This window comes from Anomalospiza imberbis, chromosome 2, assembly GCF_031753505.1.
Source record: "Anomalospiza imberbis isolate Cuckoo-Finch-1a 21T00152 chromosome 2, ASM3175350v1, whole genome shotgun sequence".
NCBI classification, from domain to species: Eukaryota; Metazoa; Chordata; class Aves; order Passeriformes; family Viduidae; genus Anomalospiza; species Anomalospiza imberbis.
The window spans coordinates 10,939,929-10,961,999 of record NC_089682.1 but is presented as its reverse complement, the minus strand read 5'-3'; the positions used below and the strand labels follow the sequence as shown (position 1 = coordinate 10,961,999).

Below are 22,071 nucleotides of genomic sequence, written 5' to 3'. Positions count from 1 at the left end.
ATAAATCAAACTTATTCTTCCTTTAGTACCTTGCTCCTTCTTCATCTCCTGCATATGCAAAAGAAAAAGATTTCTGAAATAGAGCAGTTCTTTGATATGCCCACATTAGGCTTCAGTTCTGATTCAAGTCTGGCCACAAAACTGCTCTCCCTTTAGAATTCTGTTCCATAAACTGTTTAATGATTTTGTCCAGTTGAATTTCCCTTGAACACCAGAATCGTCCTCATTTTCAACAGAAAGGAGTAAAGAGCATTTAACACACAGTAATTATGAGCAAATAAACAGAATTTTGTTTTAATCAAGACCAAAATAAAACCCAAGAATGAGGGAAAAATAAAGTGAAATAGCAAATGTCTGAGCAGTAAGGAATGGTCTTCTAAATACATTTCCTGCTTAGTTTCTGTTGGTAACTTGCTAACACTATGGCCTAGCTGCAAGATACCAGTCCTGTTCTCCTTTTAGTTTTGTACAATTAAATCATTAACACTGGATTACAGTTGGAGCATGGTGCTAGTAACACCAGGGTCCTGAGTACCATCCCTGTGTGGGCCATTTACTTAAGAGCTGGACTGGGTGATCTTTGTGGGTACCATACTTCAGAATATTCCATGATTCTGTGATTTAAAACCAAAAACAACTAAGCTCTCAATGAGCTGAGTTCATGCTGTCTAGAAATCTGAGCAAATCCTTTGTGGAACAGACAAAAACCAGCCATTTAATTCAAAAACAGCAACACTTTTTGCTGCGACGTTGTTTTTTGTCTGTGGGAGGACTTAGCAGACCTACAGATGATCTATTGCCTTTCTGGAAGAGATAAAAGTAATAGACTATATATATATACTCAAGTGGTGGGAAAATTTAGTTTCTTTAGACTCTTGCTAAAACTTTTAAGAAACTTATCCCTGAAGTCACAAGGATCCATAGATCCTTTTGTCAAATACTGTATTACTGCTGCTACTCTCTCCTGAAATAACTCAAGAACTCTTTCCTTTTTATAATCATAAAAGAGTTCCTCAAAAATCACAGGAATATGTTCACAAAGGTGGAAATGATGAATCACACATTATTCTGGGTCAGTGCCTCTTCAGTGCATCCTACCAGCATTTAGAAAGCATATCCAAGTCTATACTCTCAAAAATTAAACCAAAAACATTCACTACTACCAATTGAATTCTCATCTTGGATCTGATGCCAGCCCTGCACAAAAAAGTGCTGTCAGCTGAGTGGAGAACTAAGATAAAACTAGAATATAAGCAGCAGTTAAGATGACTTTCTAGATCTCCTCATTATATGAGCTTTGTCTGGCAGCTTAATTTACTTGTTTTTACAATATTTTTTTCTTATATGTGATGAAATGTCATAATTCTAAGAGATGTCAGGAAGAAAAAATAGCAAAGCATTGTTAACTGATGTCATTGCTGGTAAGACTGATCTTATATTTCGTACTTAAATATTTGCTTGAGATTGTAGGCAGCTAGTAGAATGTCTTTCAAATACATTACCTCTCTTTTATCAATTATCATAAAATAATCTCTCTGCACCAAATGGTTTTTAGGTGTGCTTTTAAAAATAGATATATTAAGAAATTATATAAGTAAAACATAGACCAAAAAACATAACAAATTAAAATCAAATCATCTAAACCTTGCCATTCCCATTCTTCTTATAGTCCTTGTCTGAGGATTTAAAATAAAGGTAACAGGTTGGAACAAAGAAAGCAAAAAATACTTAAATCTCTTGTCAGAAAACAACTCTTAGGTGGCTGTAAAGACATCCATATTCTAAACACAAAAGGCTTTACATTTTTGCATCACAAGCAGCAAATACAGAGTTTTTCTTTAGATTTTGCTGGAGAGTAACTTTTGAGAAGTGTGGAGTGCTTTACTGACAAATTAGTTTCATGAAAATGAAAGGCTTCTTATGCCCAACTCTATAATACAAAAGGCATGAGGATCCCATATATAAATCAGACTTCTCAGAATAGTGCCAGATTAAATGTTTTTTAAATCTGTCTGTTTTATTCAAAATAATAGTCAACAGAGATACATTAGTTTTCTTAGAATAAACATGTTGATGCATAAAATTATTTGGTCCTTGACATAATCTCAACTGTGATACCTCAGAATGCAGAGATTCATTTTTGTTTAGTGTAACTACTGATGAAGTAAAAGCACTTAAGTCCTTACAGATTTCATACCAAGAGAGTTCTGAAAGGCAGCATCTGACAAACATCTAGACTGATAACTTCTTTAAATAGTGCAGGCAACAAAGATAAATATATTATCAACATCTCTCACAAAACAAAAGAATTACCCTACAATTACAATATTTTCCACCAGACTTTGCAATTTTAAATTAGAATCCATTGCTAAACTGGTGTAAATAACAAGCTTCAGCGTAACATGTTCATTGTAAAGAAGCAGTCTCTCTTCATGTCTACTTTCTTTGAGCCTGGCAAAATTATATTGAAAACCAATCAATAAATCACCACAGCATGATGATAAAAATGAAAATTATCATAGTATTCTTTTTGGGAAAAAATAAATTTACATCAGAAAATGACATTTTTCATCTTCATCTAAAGTCACATTTACAAGGATTTCTTGCTCACACTCCCATGAATGCAGCTCTATAGCCAGGACAACAACTACAGGCACAGATGTGTAAACAGACTTCTCAAGTAAACAAGTTTCACATGGTCACAAAGTGTGCCTGCACAGAGAATTTTTGGAGCTGCTCACACTCATGGTACTATACAGATTTTAGGAATGTAAGCCAAGCTTCAAAACAGCAGGAGAATGGAAAGGGAAAGGACGAGTTTGCTTGGAGACTGTGAATTCTTTGCTCCTTGACTTGAGCAGTCCAAGCCAAAATGAGCAGATAAGCTTTTCAGAGATGGCTCCTAGATACTAGGAACTAACCATGAATCTTCAGTATAACTCAACAAAATTCACATTTCTGGCTGCTGCTGCTGTGTAAATGCAGTTTTTCCTCACTCAGAGTGCAACACAACTGTAAAGCATATGTGATTACTTCCACAAGTAACATAAAATAAAGTAGTTTTAGGATGGGTACAGTAAATTAAGAAAAGCTGTCTCCAGCAGAATGATTGAGCTCTTTCTGTGCAGGTAGCAAAATTATACTTACAAAATTCATGTACAGGTAAAGGTTACATTCTAATATTTGTGTCTTTATAACAAGCAGCAGCTGATTAGGAAGAGTTTGCTGCTGAAAGATCAGATCTAGATTATGCCCTTTTTCACACTTAGAATTACTGTTTTATTATGCATTTCCTTCTGAAGTATATGCATCATACTTTTGTACTGATTATGTCTTTAGTTTGTTTGGCCAATTACATTTTATACTGTCCAGCTGACATGCAAAATCAAGGTGCTTATACAACTGCCTAAATTAGAGAATTAACACCATTCCTAGCAAAACTTGGGAGCTGGTACCTCAGATCTTTCAAACAGGTTTAAAAACACATTTCCTTGCCTCTCCTTACACTGATTTTTCTCTGTTCATACCTTGTACAAGGGAAAAGAAAGTTACTTTTTATCTTTGGATTGTGGCATGTCCTCTATATTGTCTCAGGAGCCAAAAAGGCATCTTGAGCAGTGAAAGTTCCCAACACCTACCATGTGGCCTGAACTCCATTGAGCTTGGCCACAGGAACTGGTGGGTGATGTGAATATTTGAAGATGTCTATTATACAGTGGTGGCTGGGAATCCTAAACAATTCTCAGAGTATGTTATACAATTATTTTCATAATAGACACTCCATTTAAGAAAGATCTAAGTCTGTTTTTAGCTTGATATTTAGCACATTTAGTGGATTCACAGGAAAGGAAAATATAGGCAGCTGTTGATATTTTTGTATGGTAATTCACATAAAATGTGTGTGCCCACAAAAGGAGGAAGTAACATAACACTACCATAACAAACATTTTTGTATATAGCAAATTTCTAATGGTCACTTCTATCATTGCCCTTTTTCCCCTCTTGAAAAGGCTTCAGTTCATCTGTTAGATTTATTTTTGTTAATGCAAGCAATAGAGAAGAGAACTTGCTCTTAAATTGCTTCAGCTTAAATAATATGGCTGTTTCTTGGAAAATCAGTGCTTCTAAAGAAGAAGAGTCCTGTTTACAAGTCAGTCTGGCTTTCGCCCAAGTGATCAGTCCATGAGCTTTTTAGTGTATTTTGCAGTATCAACAACACAAGTAAAAATTGAAAAGTGCCAAGTGAAAAATAGGGAAACAACCTTCAAGCATTAGAGAGGTACTGGTTATAGCTCAATGTTATAAAACACAACAGTAAGGCAAAGGGGAAACACACAGCAATCAGCTGCAAATCTACTTAAGCAAAACAAAACACAAGCTAGCAGATGTTGCCTTAATGACTGAAGTACTTGCTCTAGCAACTGTTACCAAAAGGCAAAGTGGAATTTTACCACTGCTTGCCTGCCTGTTGTCTTAGTAAACTGGTTCATGGAAAAGCAGGCTTTACATTTTTTTACACTGACACAAAATTCTGATATAATGACAGGTTTAAGGAAAACCAGCTCAAAACAATGTAGGCAACTCTTAATTTTTAAAAGAAAATATTAACAAAATATTTAGGCCGTTTAACTTAGCAATATACAGAGAGAAAGAAAAATCTTCAGCTGAATATTTCCTCTTGGAACTTAAGATGTACATAAAAAGGGATAAAACCTCTTGTAAAATACTGGAGAAATGGTCAAGAATATAATTTGCTCTCTATTTCTACTGTCACTGTGATGTGACCAAGTCATCAGAGTAATATTCATTGTCTAGATGAAGATAACTCACACGGATATATCTGAAATCATCGCATACATATCTGAATGGAAACTAGCCTTTCTTGAAGATTATGACAAAACAATTCATGTCTCCTTTCTACTGAATAAATATTCTCTTACAGTTAAAAAGATCCCCAAAACCATAACATCCTCCCCTTTTTTTATGTTTCTATGCAATAACCTGAAAGCTGAAGAGTTGAAGCATAGAAGGGAGGCAAAAAATCCAAAGTGAAACCTTCCCAAAAAACCAGAACAAATTGGTATTTAAGTCATCCAAAGGCCCAAGGACTTTATATCTCTTTCCACAGGGCTGTGATTCCAAAGGAATCAGAGGATGATTTAGGTTGGAAAAGACCTCTGAGATCATCAAGTCAAACCCTTAAGCCAATGCTTCCAAACCCACCTCTAAACCATGTCCCTAAGTCTCACATCGACATGGCTTTAAATCCTTCCAGAAACCTAAGACAGTTTTTCAAGACCCCACTCAGGAGCTGCTGCATGAGCAAAATGCCTGACAAGTGCTTCAAAGAAACCTACAAAATCTACATGCACAGAAAATCTTCCAGGTAAAAGTCTTATGGTGACTCGATGCTTTTGTATGTCCATATTTATCAGTGTCTCACAAAAGACCAACAAAAATGAGAGACAGAAGCCTTAGAGAAGCTTATCAACTACTGTTTGCAGCAATGCTTCAAGTTCCCAAATCATGAGAAGTACTACAAAAGTTGTATACAAAACACTAAATTAAAAATTTATTAGAAATGTAACAACATCATACAATCAAAAACTAGGATACTCATTTCACCACTCATATTTATTCCGATACTTTTGTACATGTTAAAGGGAAATGTCAACTCAGCCACCTAAGCATCTCATCTAAGGCTTCTTAGACATAAAATATTTACTATAGTAATTAATCTAACGTCTATGCATTTTGTAGAAGCTTGCAAGGAATGTGTTTAGAAGAATTTGTACTCTGTCTTAGCCTAGTACTTGGCAAAGCCCAGGCAAGAATGGCAATTCTCACCTTTGGGCGACATTAGACACACCCGGGCTTGTGCCTGAGGCATTAACAGGTTTAGAAATGCCCCCTTAGCTACAATTAATACAGAGCAGCCACTGCAGCTACAAATATGTCCTGGGCTTCTCACCAACAGGGAGTTGTGGTTCTAAGTACAGAAAAAAGCACCTTGGTTCTCATGTCGGATCCTTTTGAGCTGCTGATTGTATCTGCTCATGGGGGATGGTTTTGAGCATTAGACTCCCAGCCTTTCTCCAAACCCAGCAATAGACTCCAAACTCCCCAAACTCCTTCTCAGGCCACAGTGAGCAAAGCATCATTTTGTAAAAATACAGCTACTTCTAATAAAGCTAAAATGGCTATTGCTGTAATGGGAGAAATGCAAGCAGGTAAAAACAGAATTTTATACTAAAATCTCAGTTTAGTTAAAACGCTTTCAAGTTATCGTGTGCCTTTCTTTTAGTGGACATCAAGAGTATCCCTTCTCTCATTTAAACAGGGTCTTAAATCAGTTGTAAGTTTCCTTCAGAAAAATACTGCTAAAGTGACTCATTCATATGAACAACAAACTACACAAAAAGTAACATTAAACTTGTGTAGTCATCAGTGATTTAAGTAACCACCATTATGCAAGAAGATCTACTGAAGTTACTGCATATTTAGCTAAACTGACTTCTCTGGCCTTGTTCAAGACCAGAGTTTTAATTGACCAGAGTTCAAGACCATGTTTTAATTAAAAACATGTTAAGATCTAATTAATTTATGGTTTCAGTTATAAACTATAAAGTTTAAACCAAGACATTGATTAAAACAACTTTCATATAATTTTTACATATCTAATCTTAGGTGCAATGATTTAAAATTCTTTCACTACTATAAAGAAAGAAATTTTTACTGTAATATGTTATAATCTTGTAGATTACATATTGAATGATTCACAATTTGTTGGCAAGTTGCAAAAAAAATTGCTTTTAATAAGGAATTGGCATTTAAACCAAACACTGAAAGGATGTGAAATGTAATCAAGAATGTGGTCAAGGATTTAATAACAACTTTCTTGATTAGAGATTTGCTTCAAAGATACAGGATAACATCTCTACTTTGAACCTGCTTCAATAGGCTATGTCTGTCATTTTCAGATTTGGTTTATGAGTCAGAATCATTATTGTGGTTGTGTTGTGGAGATAGTACAGATATATGCAACAATGTTAAATACTTGAAATATAATCTATCTGCTTAAGTTATTCGGCAACTGTTTAGAGCAGAGGAAAATTGGTAGGAAGCTAAATTTTATTTACTATAATTAAATGCTATTCTAAAGACACATTTCCAAAAAATTCTACAGAAGAGTCATGTTCACTACAGTTACATCTTCTGTAATCTCCAACCGCAGCTGGACAATGAATGTTAATGGAGAGTAACAACAAATCTAACAGCAGAATTTATATCCTACCTTTTATTAATGGCAGCCCACGATGCATTGATGCTATCTGTCATCAGTTGTACCTTTCTGGTGTCATCTGCTGAATAATCACGGAGCAGCTTCAGAGCCATGTCATTTGCCACATCTACATTTATTTGCCATTGTCGTATTTCTTTTGAAAATTGCTGAAGTAAAAAGAGAAAGAAAGAAAGGAAAGATAATCCTCAGAGCAACATAAAATGATCACATACATTGTATGGTTATTAGAAAAGGAGCTGAATAACTTATGCCATCTGTATAAAAAGGAGAAAAAAAAACATTTTCACAGATTTACTGGAAATAAAAATCAGTCTTACTATATGTTTTACATTCTTTTAGTCAAAAGATCACAGGATTACTTCTAAACTCTGAGAGGACCAAGCAACCAACTTCTAAATGCTGGAAAAGACATGACAGCTCAAATTGATAACCACTGATTAGAATGTGGATTATTCTTTTATGAGATACAAATAGATGGATGCATTATTATGCTTTATGGAAGCTACAATTATTTGTGACATTGAATACTGAGATACAAAATAGAGTGAAATAATATATTCTGACTAGTTTTCTTTTTATAATATGAAATAATACTGATTTGGACAATTAAAACCTGTGCTTTCAGATTGTTTTTTTTTTTAAATTTAGTTCATTTTAGCAAATTGTTTATGTAATTAGTGCCATCTACTGGAACAGCACTAAATCTGCAATACAGTAAAATACTAATGATAAACCTATCCATATCTGTATAATGCTAATTTATGGTTAATATTAAAAAGCTTTTTAAATTTTGGTCATTTTTTGTTTCCCCCTTTCTTTTCCACTTTCTCCTCTCCTTTCTTTCTTGTCTCCACCTAGGCCAGCTGCCTCACTGCAGAAGCAAGCCAGGAAATCCAGAGCAGTCACTCAGCCAGCAGCCAGCTCCCATGGATCTTTCCTGTTAGTCTTTCTCTCAGAGCAAATTTCCATATAAATGCACTGAAGCTGCATATTTAATCCATAGTGTGTATCAACAAAATGAAAGAGCAAAGTTAATTGATTGCCTACTTGTACTTTTGTACTAAACAGACTGCAACTAGCCAATAAAATGGACAATACAAGTTGAAAAACTGTTTGTATTTGTAAATAGAAATAGTAAATTGCATATAAACATTTGAAGCTATTGACAACAAACAGAAAGACTCAACTGTCTTTATTGTTGTACTTTAATATACAAATTAGGAAATGCCTGTAAAGAAAAAAATAGCTTTTTCCCCCTTCATTCTCCCAAAGCAGTATTCCTTTTCAAATCTTGTTTTGACTCAGATAAGGAATTCTTCACATAGACCTGAACTTACTTGCAATCCCTAGTGAGAGAGTCTAAATACTAAGTAAAAATAAATAAATGTTAAATGATTCATGCATTTAGGTTTTAATCTCAGAAGGTCTGTAAACTGATTTTGATTAGGACTCAGATTAAAATGCACTTGCTCTTTGAATAGAGTCCTAAAGGAGTTTGGGGGGGCTTCGATTTTTTCCCCTCAAACTCTTATATGTTAAAAGGCTACTTCAGCACCTCTGGGTTCTCTCCATAATTTAAAGCTGAAAACTGGACTTCTTCCATTTCCTGTGCTATTGCTTCATGAGAGGGCAGATCACCCTGTGTCTGAGCACCAGACAGCCTCAGGAACTAAGGCAGCACCTTGTCTATCTGCTTTGAGCAAAAGATCCTGTTTCTACCAATCAAACATTAGGAGGAGCCTACAAACCCCTAATCCTGAAAACCATCTGAACATGTTATGGTTAAGCTCACCTAAAATGAAGCTGCCTAGACAATTTTTTAAAGAAAATTATCTTTGCTAAGTAAGGAGATCTAGATAGGAGAGGTGATAATTTTGTGGAAAACACTACTATTTCTTTGAGGAAGATACAGACAGGTGGTGGGTTTGGAAAGAGTCTGCTAATTGAGCTATTTTCCTGCCAGAATGATATACAATAAAGAGATAAATTTTAATATTCACATAAATATAATAATATATATACAAAATACTAAATAGGAAATAAATTTGACAGTAATTATAATTTCAGTTTTCTAGATCTTATATAGCAAGTATCTGTTCTACATTTAGGTCTATCTATCTTTATTTTATTCTACCTTTCTCTTTGTTTAAAATTACATAGGCAGGCAGGTAATTTTTATTCTCAGGCAAAGAATCACAGCAGACTGACTGTTCACTACTTTATATAGAAATTTTACCATAACATTTTGTCTACATTGTAAATTAATGGTCTGTAAACTTTACTTTGAAAATAAGATCTTTTTCCCCAGACACACGTGACTAAAACTGACCTTCTAAAAGATTTGAAACCCTGTGTTATAATAAAATAAATGGGAAGATCCATTACAAGGTTATTTCCAAAAGTGTTGTTCTCACCATTAACTTCAACATTAATCCATTAACTTCCTGACACTATAACACAAAGTCATCACTCAGGAAAGAAATGAATATAGAGAGCTTTGGTGATGGAAACTATTTGTGTTTTCTGTTTTACTGGAAATTGATAAGATATTCAATAGCTTTGAGGAGTACATGCCTCAACTTCACTCTGTGTGCAGACACTGAGAACAAAGTGTTGAGGTACAAGTTTTACCTGTCTATCCCAAGAGAGGCCCATTAACTGCCCTCCTACATGACTGCAATGTACACTTCAGAATTACATTCTTTTCTTTCCTTTTTTTCCTTTTATGTATTTAGGCCTCATTTACCTTTTAGCTACTTAAGACCACATTTGTTTTTTGCTTCTTTAAAGGAAATTGCTACATTACCTTAATTCTTTCTGACATATTTTTCATAGCATTCTCTTTGTTTTGCCTGTGTTATCACTGGAATTTACTGAGTTTATTAAAAGGCTTAAAGAATTAAGGCTGTTCATTTATCATGTTACTTAGGTACAAATTTATTTATAATTTTTAATTAGAAGACACTAGTTGATGTTATTAGGAATAAAGCCCGTGCAATTAAGAGCCCTTGATTAAAAACAAGTAATGAAATCAGAGCTGCACTTTATTTTATCTCAGGATTGCCCAGTGGAACAAAATCAATGATGCACAGTAGTTCAAATATAGCAATATGAATGTACAACAACATCCAGTTCTGTGTATATATCACAAATCTGGAAAATCAGACTGTCTTTCTGTCCTTTTTCTATATATCTGTAGCATGTTTTATTTATATACTTAAGGAATTTATTTCTTTAATCAAGGACTTGTAAGTCAGTGTTTGCAAAATAGCCAATAACATGAATTAAATAGTTAATTGTTTTACTGAAATCAAAGCAGTACACTGTCAGCTCTGGAATAATAAAAACCCACAGAATGCTGATTTTGTTCTTCATCTTGGAACACAGGGAATGGCAAAAGAGTCCCTAGTAAGTTACTACCCTGCAAGAAACTGACAAAAGCAAGCAAAGGCAGCCTCAGCCTTATCCACACATTCAGGACATGAGTTCACACCCTGGGCTCTGCCAGTGGAAGGCTGCCTGAGTCCCTTTTGAGTCTTCCTCCTCTTCACTTTGGCTATCCCAGATAAAGTTGCACAGAGGAGAAAAGATGCTTCACTAGCTCCTACCAAAGCAAGGAGCCACGAGTGAGCAGGCAATTCTAGCAGTTTGGTTTGGTTTGGGATTTTGGTGGTTTTCAGAATGTTTCTTGTCCTCTTTCAAACAGAAGCTCAGTATCCTATTAAGAAAAGGCTAGTTTTACACTAGCTTATGTTCTGATGACGTGCTGATGCAAGGAGTTGAGGTGTGATTGTGTACTATTTATACACCTATAACCTTCAGCCTGCTGAGTTAACCATCTGCAGTCATCACTTAATGAACAATAAAAAACAGGGCTTAATGGGTAAAGACTCTCATTGGCCAGATTGCCATATTTTGGTTCCCCACACCTAACACCAGTTTAGTACTCCAATAACAAATTTAAAAAATCCGAATGAAAAAAAAATGCTGCAATTGTCAGCAAATTAATTTGAATTAATTTCTGATTCAAATTATTAATATTTTGAATTATTAACTATAATACCTGGTTACTTTTATCTTTTAAATGTCAGAAACAAAATTTTAAAATTATTTAGAAAGCATTAATGGCCAAATACAAGCAAGTTACAGATTTTTGTTTTATGTTGGCATTGTAAAAAATAATAATCAAGAAACTGGTATTACTGAGTTTAACATGTACTCATGTATTAGGTTGCCCTAACAGAAATGGATCAACACAAGCACTGACCAAAAGTTCCGCTAGAGCAGAAGGGAACTTACACATTGATTAAGCTCTCTTTAGGCAGACCTACAACGTTTAAAAAGCAACTCAGAAGAATGCTTGGTGACTACTTTCTGACACCAAGCTGTGTTGAGATACAAAGCTGACAAAATTAATAAGTCTGAAGAATTTATTAAGTCTTGCATTGACCTCTCTTTTTCCCTCAAAGCAAATGAATAGAAATTACTGCTTCCTCTTCATCAGTCTAACAGCAAGCCAAGAGACAGCCTACTTACTCTACATCTTCAGGGGACAAAATCAAAATATATGTGTTTGGCACAGAAGCCTGGAAAGCATTTATTTTGAGAACTTGATGTATTTCTAGGTCCTTCAGTTTAGATAATACTGTACAGCAGAAACATAAAGCTGCTAACTCAAAAAAAAATTCCATTTTCCTTAGACTTCATGACCCCTTATTTCAAGCATGAACATAACAGCTGATGCTGTCACATCTGAGAAAATTTGATGAAGGATTTGACACAATAGGAATTACTGGCAGACAAAGATAATTCCTCTAGGAAGGCTGGCACAGAAGAAACACAGAAAGGAGAGGGGGAAAAAGAAATTCCCCCACCCCTCCTACTCCCCACTCTCTAAGACAGACATGAATTGCTTCTAGACTTGAGGAAGAAAGGCTAGGCAAAACCAAATAAATGAAAGTTAACAACTCCAGAGGAGTAGAGCTTGTTGATGTTCATATCATCAGGAGGGCACAAATTAAGATGGACGAGCTGAGACACTGAAATTAAAATCATAGGTTCATGTCTGTAACTTGACACAACACATCCATCTCATTGGATCCAAACTGGTGGGAATGGCTGAGGATACAGAGCCTCTTACCAAGTAAGGTAAGAGGCAAAAGAATCTACTGGTCTCCATTCCTAGTCTCTGTTTACAGGTAGAGATACATTCTGTGAATAAGAACACTATTCTTTCTCTAGAACTCTGGGGGTGAAGGAGAAGAATGGCATGTTCTTATTTCTCTCCATGGTTGATGTTGATCCAAACAACCCCATAGTTTTTTCATAAAGCATACACTCTTAGATGGACATCATCTCAACTTCATATACTCTTGCAAAAAAAAGTGGACAAAAAATCCATTTCTAAAGCAATTTTTTCAATTATTTTCCTAGTTAAGTAATTTGTTTTTGAAACATAAGACACTCCAATACTATGACATAAGACAGTGTTTGCACAGAACTGTTTTTTTGTTAATTGAGTCTTTGCAGAGCTAAGACATTGACTATGTTGAAGCTTTTCCTTTTTTTTAAACAAACACTGGGCAGAAGCCAGGGCTGTATCTCTGCAGGAAGACAGTGACAAATGGGAGTCCTCTATGCTGAATGACAGTACTACACAGGATCTATAACTCTTTCCAATACATTAGTGAGTGATTGCCCTTGTTTACCATAATCTACCCTTCCCAAGCAATGACCTTTTGGTACAATCTTAAATGAGATAACTTAACCTCAGCTCAGCCATAAAACAATGGGCTGATGAACATTTTTATATTTCTTACAAGCAAGCAAAAAAAAAAAAAAGCAAGCAAAAACTCCAACAGATTTTGCATTTAATTCTAAATGCAATAACTAACTGCTGATGGAGATAACTGAACCAATCATAAAATTCTACATATATTTTCTTTGGCAGCAAAACCAGTTGATGAGGACCTTAACCCACAAACTCTTCACAGCAGTTCATTACCATTCAGCTGTGTAAATAGGAGTGCTCTGAGTACACAAACTTTAACCAAAAAATTGAGTGGTACGAGTTAAAAAAAAACCTACAAAAATCTGGTGGGTAGGAGAGGAGAATATATCACAAAATACTTGTGTAACTCTTTTCCCATAGAGGCAGGAGTTACCTTAAAAGGCTGATCAATTGGTTGATTTCAACCTTTGGTTTCCCCAGCTAGAAAATGAGATATTATTAATCTTAAACAGCTGCTCTCAAAATTTATTCCTGAAGAATCTCACTAAAGTATGACTGTTTCTATTACAAGAAACTTCAAAACTGATGCAACAGAATATTTTCTGCCTGAGGTACAGCTCAACTATATAAATTAACACACTGAAGCACCATAATGTGGCAACATGTGTGGTAAAATCACAAGAGCAGCCATTTCAGGTTTTTTTTTTTTTTTTCCATTAATAACCCTGTCAAGGTTGAAGCTGGTGAGATTATCTTGTGACAAATCTAAAATGCTTGATTTCCAAAATATACCCATTTAGTTTGCTATAGCTGGGTTTTTCCTGCTTTCTCAACTACTTCCACAAAACCTATACAGCTTCATTAGCAGTGCAGACAGCCATAGACAGCCATATCAATACTACAGAAATTCCCAGTCTGCAGTACCAGTGCTCTGAGGCTGCTGAACAGATGGGAAATACTTGTGCTAAAAAGACAGGTATTCCTCCTGTGAGATAAACCAGCTATTTGTTATGGCTGTTAAGTTAAGATCAATTTCATATTCAAGGTATATTCTACACAAATTTTAGACTTTGTATTTCAATTTCTTTTTAATTTGCTGTGGAAGACTTTTTGCAATGTACACTGTCCACAGTTAGAGGACAACAGTTAGAGGATATTTTCTGTAATTACTTCATTAACTCAAATGGAAATATTTTAATACTCAGTATTGACCTTAAGTTCTGAGTTCTGCTTTTTCAAAGCTTCCACGGTGTAGGAAATTTCTTTCCATGACTCAAGCTTAGCTTTTGCTTGTTCAAGAACCTGCTCAGCTTCTCGTTTAGCTTCCAGCCACTGTGTTGAATCCTTCAGCATCTCTTGAAGCTGCTGTCTCCGGCTTTGGAGGTATCCATGCACTTCATCCCACTGGCTCTGTATCTTTTCAACTGGTGAAACACAAAGGAAAAACAAAAGCTGAATTACTTAAAAGTTTTTTCTTTTCTTTTTTTTTTTTTTAATTCTGTTTTTTAAAGAACTGACCATATCAGAAAACTTCTGTACTTTTAAACTGCAATTGCATCGAAGTTTAGTTCAAAAAAAAGAACAGATAAACTCTTTTGGGTCACACAGTAAGGAATTATGACACACAGCATGCTTCAATACATATGCAGCAAGGAATGACAGGTTCATGCCTCAAAAACCCTTTTGAAATAGGACCACATTTAAGAAAAAGTGTCTGCAATAATCCTTCATTCTTAACAAACCAACACAAGGTTTAGGATCTTCTGAAGAAAAAGTCCTTTATGGACTAGGGTAATATTAGTTAGAGATTTGTTGCAAGATAGAATTAATGGCTGTACTTTCTTATTTCATTGAGGCAAATATTAGCAAACTGCAAAGGCTAAACAATTTCCTCATATGCTCATGGTAAATATAAAATAACAATGAGCTTTATCCACTGTTTGAAAGAAAAGTGATTTCTGGAAACTTAATAATCACTAAGATCATTGATAAGTGTTGGCTAATGTCCAGCACCAGGCTCATCCATAGTAGCATAAAAACACCAATAGACAGAGTTGTCCAAGCAGCAGGAGCTTGAGACCATGTAAGCAAAAAATCCAAACTCCACAAACAATAAAATCTGTGTAGTGCATGAAGGAATAAGCATTTCATTCACTAAATTGCAAATTCACAGGCCTTCTAGGGAAGGGAACTGAGATTCCTCGAGTAATCAGACGGCAGTCAGAATATTCATTGACTGGTAGTTCCAACACTGCATCTCTCACTGCAAGGCTCTTTCCAGGATGGTGCAGCCTAAAGATATGGATGAGAAATGATCCAGCAGGGAAAAGAGACTTCTACCTATCAGTGCTTTTCCTTCTTCCAGAAGAAAGGATAAAGATCTTTCCATGGACTCAGCTAAGGTTTAGAGAGAGAGAGAGAGAAGAAAACTTTCCAGCATTCCCTGCTGAAGCCTAGGGAGAAGAGCTGAGTAAGCTCACATAGCAGCATGTTTAAGTCAAAGGAAAAGAAAAAGGAACTGAACTGGAACTTGAACACATAAAGCACCATCAGAGCACAGCAAGTGTAGCCTAAGGCGCAGAGGCTTAAATTTATCTGAAGCAAATCTAACCCCTCATTTTAGGAAGCTGTACACTCATGTCACAAAACAACTCATTTCTGTGCCCTCTCTGGGTGAGGATTTCTGATGTGAGCTTTAGAGTACACTTGAAACAACAAAGAGGCTGTAGACTTCAGGAAGGGTGAATAACAGAAGTGAGCTGCTTGAGCAAAATCTCCCTGCTATGGCTACAGCATGCGGCTCAAGGGTCGTGCTGGAGGCTTAGGGACAAAGACTGCCTAAACACCTTCCACAGTCACTGGCAACAGCTGCCACCTATGTCTTGCAAATCTTTACTTTGCCCCTTTGACTCTGAGACATTCATATGTTCTGATTCCGGGCAAACTGGAGATTTTGGTACATTGCAGACAGAAGTACAACACCTTGTTTGTGTCAGCTGCCCATGAAAAAGAAAACACAAACTACAAAAATCACACCCATTTTTGTTTTATTATAAGTTTCCTTGTTGGTGGGGGTAGTTTGGGGAGCTTTTTGGTGTTTTTTTTTTTTTTTTTTTTTGGCAGGGGTGAGATTATTAAGAAATTACTGAAAACCCTCTGCTTCAAAGGAAAGCAAGATCTACAGTTATATAAATTTTTCATAAGAACTGTTTCTAATGAGAAAAGCTGATCTTTCTTATCACCTAAAATCAAAATATTTATAGATGTATTGCTTCCATAATGTCTCATGAGGTTAGTATGTAAGTAAGATATTTAGCAGTCCTCCTCCAGGGACTGTGCTTTTTGCAGCAAGACTGAGTTTCTCATCAGATACCACAGTCCTGGGATTCCACGATGACCAATTCTCCCACCCAAGAGGACAATGAAGCTGCATAATGAAAACTGCATTCAGGATATCCCAGGAGCCCATTTACACAAGTGACTATGAATACACAAGCTCCAAATCTATGAAAAACATTTCCCCTTTCCCTGTGAAAATACTTGGCTTAGCTCCCTCAATAATTTTTTTTATATATACATAAGAACATATGTATATATTTACTTTTGCATTATTACAGAATGGAATTGAAGAGTTCAGGAAGTTAGTGGGTAATCTAAACAAACAAACAAACAACCCCCCCCAAAAAAAACCCAAAAAAAACCACCAAAAAAACCCAAACAAAAAAAAAAAACCTAAAAAAAACCAACCCCAAACAAAAAAAAAAAAAAAAAAAAAAAGTGGTTTTCTTGCACTAGTAAGTGACCAAACCCAATTTAAAAAGTACTTCACTTGTGGTTAAACACACCATGATATCTACATATTTAATCTGGCTTTTCTAAAGTAAAGTATACCAAAAAGTGAAGTACTATTTAGGATAAAATATGTATATATAATTTGAGAGGCCTTTATAACTATGACAATATAATTTAATGCAACATAAAAATCCCTTCATTACTTTACATTTGGAATTTCTAAATGATGCTCCCATTTGATTGACTTTTGAATAACAAAAACCCCAAGGCTCTAAAACTTAAAATATGAGGTTCACTTCCAAAATGAAAACCACAGCATAAATCTGCATCTCTTAAGGATGTATTTTGTTCATGTTCATTTTTTAGAACGAAAGATGTATGCCACTTAGATTTATGCCAAAAAAAGCTCAGAAAATGTAATTTGAGTACATATTGTGCTAGAACTGACCCCAAGGACGCAAGAACCCATGAACCCCTTCACCTGCAGCTATTGGGTTACTGACTGCAGATGAGAAGGGTCAGAGAACTGTTATTAAATCATGTTGGACAGTAGTAGACAATTTTTAAATTGTGAACATCATAGATGGTTTGTGCAAGGGTACTGGAATATATAAAAAGCTTTTTCTGACGGGGTACTTCTGGGAATAGGTTTATCAATATATTTAAGAGTGTTTCATAAGACAGCAGAGAGGAATCTCAGTCCAAAGTCCTTTCAGGCCAACACTCTGACCACAGCCTTTAGAAGGGCTATTTAGAAGACTTTATAAAATCCTTAAGGTCCCCATGTGTATATATAGTACTGGATGAGGTTTAGCTGGGATACTTAGATTTCTTCCCAGTGGCTGGTAAGGGGCTGTGTATTGGATTTGTGTTGAACTCAGGGTTGATCATACAGAGATGTTTTTGTTACTGATGAGCAGGGCTTACACAGAGCCAAGGCCTTTTCTGCTTTTCCTACAGCCACACTGGAGAGGAGACTGGTGTGCATGGGAGGCTGGGAGGAGACACAGCTGGGACAGGTGACCCCAGCTGACCACAGGGATATTCCAGACCGTGTGACATCATGGACCACTGTAGAAAGTGGGGGGAAGAAGGAGCAAGGGAGGATGTTTGAAATTATGGGGTTGGTCCTCCCAAGTCACCATTACCTGTGGTGGGGCCCTGCTCTCGTGGGATGGCTGAACACCTGCCCAGCCATGGGAAGCACTGAACTAATTCCTTGTTTTGCTTTGTTTGTGTGCACAGCTTTTGCTTTCCATATTAAACTGCCTTTATCTTGAAGTTTTCCAGCTTTGACCCTTCTGATTCTCTCCATGATCCTGCTGCTGGGGCAGTGAGTGAGTGGCTGGCTGGGGTCAAGGGTTCAACATAGGGAAAATCAATTTCTTTCAAAGTTTTATCACCCTTACCTGGAATGAGGAAGACAGGCCTAGAAATAAGAAGTTAGGTTCCAAACTCAGAAAAATAGAAGAACCAATGGGATGTGAAGTAATTGTTCCAGAAAAATGAAAGTGCACAAGTTTTGGAGAACTAAAGAAAAAATGGTATAACTATTTCCTACCTTGAATTTAAGGCCTTCAATAAATAATATTCAATAAATTAAAAAAAAATATTAAAAAAGTGGGCTAAAAGCAATTGCAAAGATAAAAAAAGAACCTAAAAGTTAAGTGAGAATGTCTAATATGATTATAAAAAGTAAGTTTTGCAAGAAAAAAGTAATGTAACTGTCCTTACTGCACTCTCCATTATAATAGCATATTATTGAAATGAGAATCTAACCTTTATGCTTTACATGTCATTGCTCTAAATATTGTGACAGCTACACATTGGAAACACCTAGATAGACACAACAAACATGGCTCCATGTGTACTATTGATATAACTGAAGCACAGGAATTTTAAATAATTAGTAACAATGACAAAAGTCTTATTTTCCCCATAGTTGAGTAGTCTCTGAAGCACCTCAGTTTACATTGTTCATTACAGCTAAGTCCTGTACCTTCTACATTTCAAAGCCCAGTTTCTTATTTCTTAGTGTGGCATGTCCTTGCTCTATCCCATTTTCTTCCTTTCCTTCCTTGCCCTAAATTTGACAACAGTACAATATCTTTATTGTAAAAATGAGTATTAACAATTATCTCAAGAAGATTTTTTTACTGGCTGCAAAGGTGCAATCTGGAAAAATCAAGACAGAATTTTCTTTACAGCCTTAATGAAAGAAGTATTTTATTAATGCATGTGGCCACATGCATTACTAGTAACTAGTTTTACGTGATATAAACCCACAAAAATAATTGACAAATCTAAACTGAGTGTCAGAAAGACAAAGTATATACAACAGGTTATTTCCTGTAGTGTAAACTCACTCCCATTCATTTCCCATTCCCAGTGCTCCAGCAAAAGTCCTCATTGTTCTTCACCTACACAACTTTTGTGCTTGCTCACTGGAAAGTGTCCCAGCATGGCTCCAACCACTCCCAGTTCAACACTGAACTCTCTCAAATGAGTAACTCAGGACATGGTGAGATTCTGGCAGTATGTAATTTCAAGGTTGCTATTCAATTTCTTTTTTTTTATCTCTAATATTTCCTTGCTGATCAATAGTGATTATATACTAAAATGCACAAAAGAAATTCTGCAGAACTCAAGTTAATATAAGCAACAACAAAGCAGAAAGCAGCTTCCAAAGCAATCAGACACAAGACAGGTATTCTTCAATCTGGTTATCATGAATTTCATACACCAAGGAAAGAACACACTTAGTGAAGGAGAGTGAAGGAGACTGCATCCTTACAATTCAGTTTTATTTATTAAGAAAAATTTTGATAGGTTTTTTCATATGTTACTCATTATAGTGAAACAAACAAAAATTAATTTCTTTTTCTTTGGTAAATGTTCATGCCATTTTATCAATTTATCTTATTGACAAATATAGCTTCAGTAAGAGAATTTACTCTCTGTTGTTTATAATATAACTACAATGGAAACAATAGAAAAGGAAGCTATCAGTCACAGGAGAAATTATGTTCATATCACTAGAACATACATATTCCATATTTGGCCTATGCAAAGATGAAAAAAGTATTAATTCCATGCCAGTTTGTTAATTCCATTGAATCTAGTAAACTCTCCAAAAAAGTGAATAATTTTGTGAATAGCAATTTGTGCAGTAGAAACCCTCTACTTTCCTTGTCCAAAAACTTACACAAACTAGTCTAATTTTGCACTGTAGGAAACTTCTTCTCAAAAGCATTATTGTCAATATATTGACATTTTCCTATAAAAGCAGTTTTTTCCCTGTATTTTTCATAGATTTGAGAACTAAAGGGACTGATACAATCTGATCTGCTGCAGAATGTAACTGGAGAACAGCAGAGTCATAGCCAGTATTAATCCATGTTATGAAAGCTGCTGATGAACTGATTTTCAGGTTGGATTAATTTTTGTTTGAATTGCAGCCCAATATCATACTTTCTTTTGAATGTTCTGGATAGTTAATTGTTATGCATTTCATTTTACTTCATTTGTTTTTTTCTTATCTATATTAAATTTAGTTGTTCCACTTTTGCATCTGTACAACACTACAGTTTTTTTCAGTCCTCAGAGTTTTAAGCGAGCAGGTTTTATGAGAGGCATGATGGAGAAACTAGAAAATATGGGTCTAAATAGAAATATTCTAGGTTACTACACCTTTTTTATAGTTTTCTCTTTCTTCCACTAATCAGTATAATCTTCCACATAATAGGGATAAACAAACTGTGAGGGAAAAAAGAGATGTTTTTATAGGGTTACAAGACCATTCTGAAAGAATGCATTCATGGACTAAATGTAAGACTTTCTGATTTTTTTCCATTTTGGCCCAGTTTTCTGTAAACATAAGTGGAATCACAGCTAAAATATCACTTAAACTTTGTCTTATCTTGTGGTTTCCTTGCTTTGTATTATTGTATTGTTCTAAGAAAATAGGTGAAACACTTTTTTTTTTTCCTTAAACCAGGAAAGGATTTATTTTAAATTCTCCATTTGTCAATTATTTCTTGCTGTAAGTGTTCTACTTTCTCTTCTCCTGCCTTCCAGAACAGGAGTGTCTGACTGGAGTCTTATTTTTCAAAGAGGAATCACTTTGATAAAACCTATAATACAACATCCCTTGACAAAAGGATGCTGTCTCAGTTCTTAAGAACAATCTGAATCTGTGAGAGACTAGCCTAGGGAGCCCCTAGGGAGAACCTTGGGAGAATCTTTAGATAGTAGATACAGAGTCAAGCGAGGATAAGTTTAAAACACTTTTTTAATTGCTGAAGTACTTAAGGAGTTACAGGGACAGTTATTCCCTAAGTTGCTGCCTGTATCATTATGGATTGGACAGGACACAGAACCCAGCAGAGAACAGCTGGAGCCAGCCTGCTCAGGTGGTGATTTTTGCTTCAGCTGTTCTCCAGCTTTCCTCAGAAAGGAGCATTTCTCTTGACCTCTTCCAATGGCTTATAAAAGTCATACTTCTTAAAAAACGACCTTAGGAAGTGATGGCAAAATTTTAATGTACATATGGAAAAACACTAATAATGTGTCATCTAGGATATTTTATGCATTAGTGGTCAATAAAGTGATGAGAGGATTTAGCCAATAAACCCCAAACATTGGGGTGGCAACATAGAATATCAACCCTAATGTGAAGTTTGCCATTTTTGCCAGTAAGGTGTCAGATGTAGCCTTTATCAACCATTAATATATAAAGGTATTTATAGAAATATTAGTCCTTATCATAAAGTATCATAACACAAAATGACAGATTTTTTTAAAAGCCTATTCTTACAGAAAATTAGGCAAAACAGAAAGTATATACTCAAACTAAGCTGCATTTATACAAGTGAATAAATAATACCTGGGAAGAATGAACAACCTGCAATCTATACTATTGTGCAATATTACAGTTTCTATGAACAAATAAAAGGTATTGCAGAGGAAACCAAGAAGAAGCAGCACTCAGAGCCTTTATCTGCCTTTTGGGGGTCATGAAGAGCAATGAAAATGCACTGACACACCAAGGCAAGAAAGTCCAGAAGGGAAGAATGTTACTTTCCCTGCCCTCTCAGAGCTTAAGAAGGACGGGCAATAAGGGATTTCAACAGATTTTGATGTGTTTTTAAACACACAGAGTCATAATCTTATTTTATAGTTTGACACTTTTGGGGGTAATTATTGCCAACTATTGCAAATCTGATTTAATTTTGTTTTGTTTCAC

The 22,071-nt window shown here is 35.4% G+C and overlaps 1 protein-coding gene across 15 annotated transcripts in view; it reads right to left on the bottom strand.

Annotated features, from left to right (window-relative positions):
• DMD (dystrophin) overlaps positions 1 to 22,071 on the bottom strand; it is a 1,045,484-nt gene that overhangs the window by 250,460 nt on the left and 772,953 nt on the right. For 14 of the 15 annotated variants that reach the window (XM_068179791.1, XM_068179794.1, XM_068179795.1 and 11 more), the window contains 2 exons: positions 14,247 to 14,458; positions 7,295 to 7,449 (listed from right to left, as the gene is read on the bottom strand). In XM_068179791.1, the coding sequence (XP_068035892.1) occupies positions 7,295 to 7,449; positions 14,247 to 14,458 (367 nt within the window). Of the gene's footprint in view, positions 1 to 7,294; positions 7,450 to 14,246; positions 14,459 to 15,645; positions 15,689 to 22,071 lie in introns of those variants that run through there. The other variant, XM_068179807.1, reaches the window with a different exon arrangement.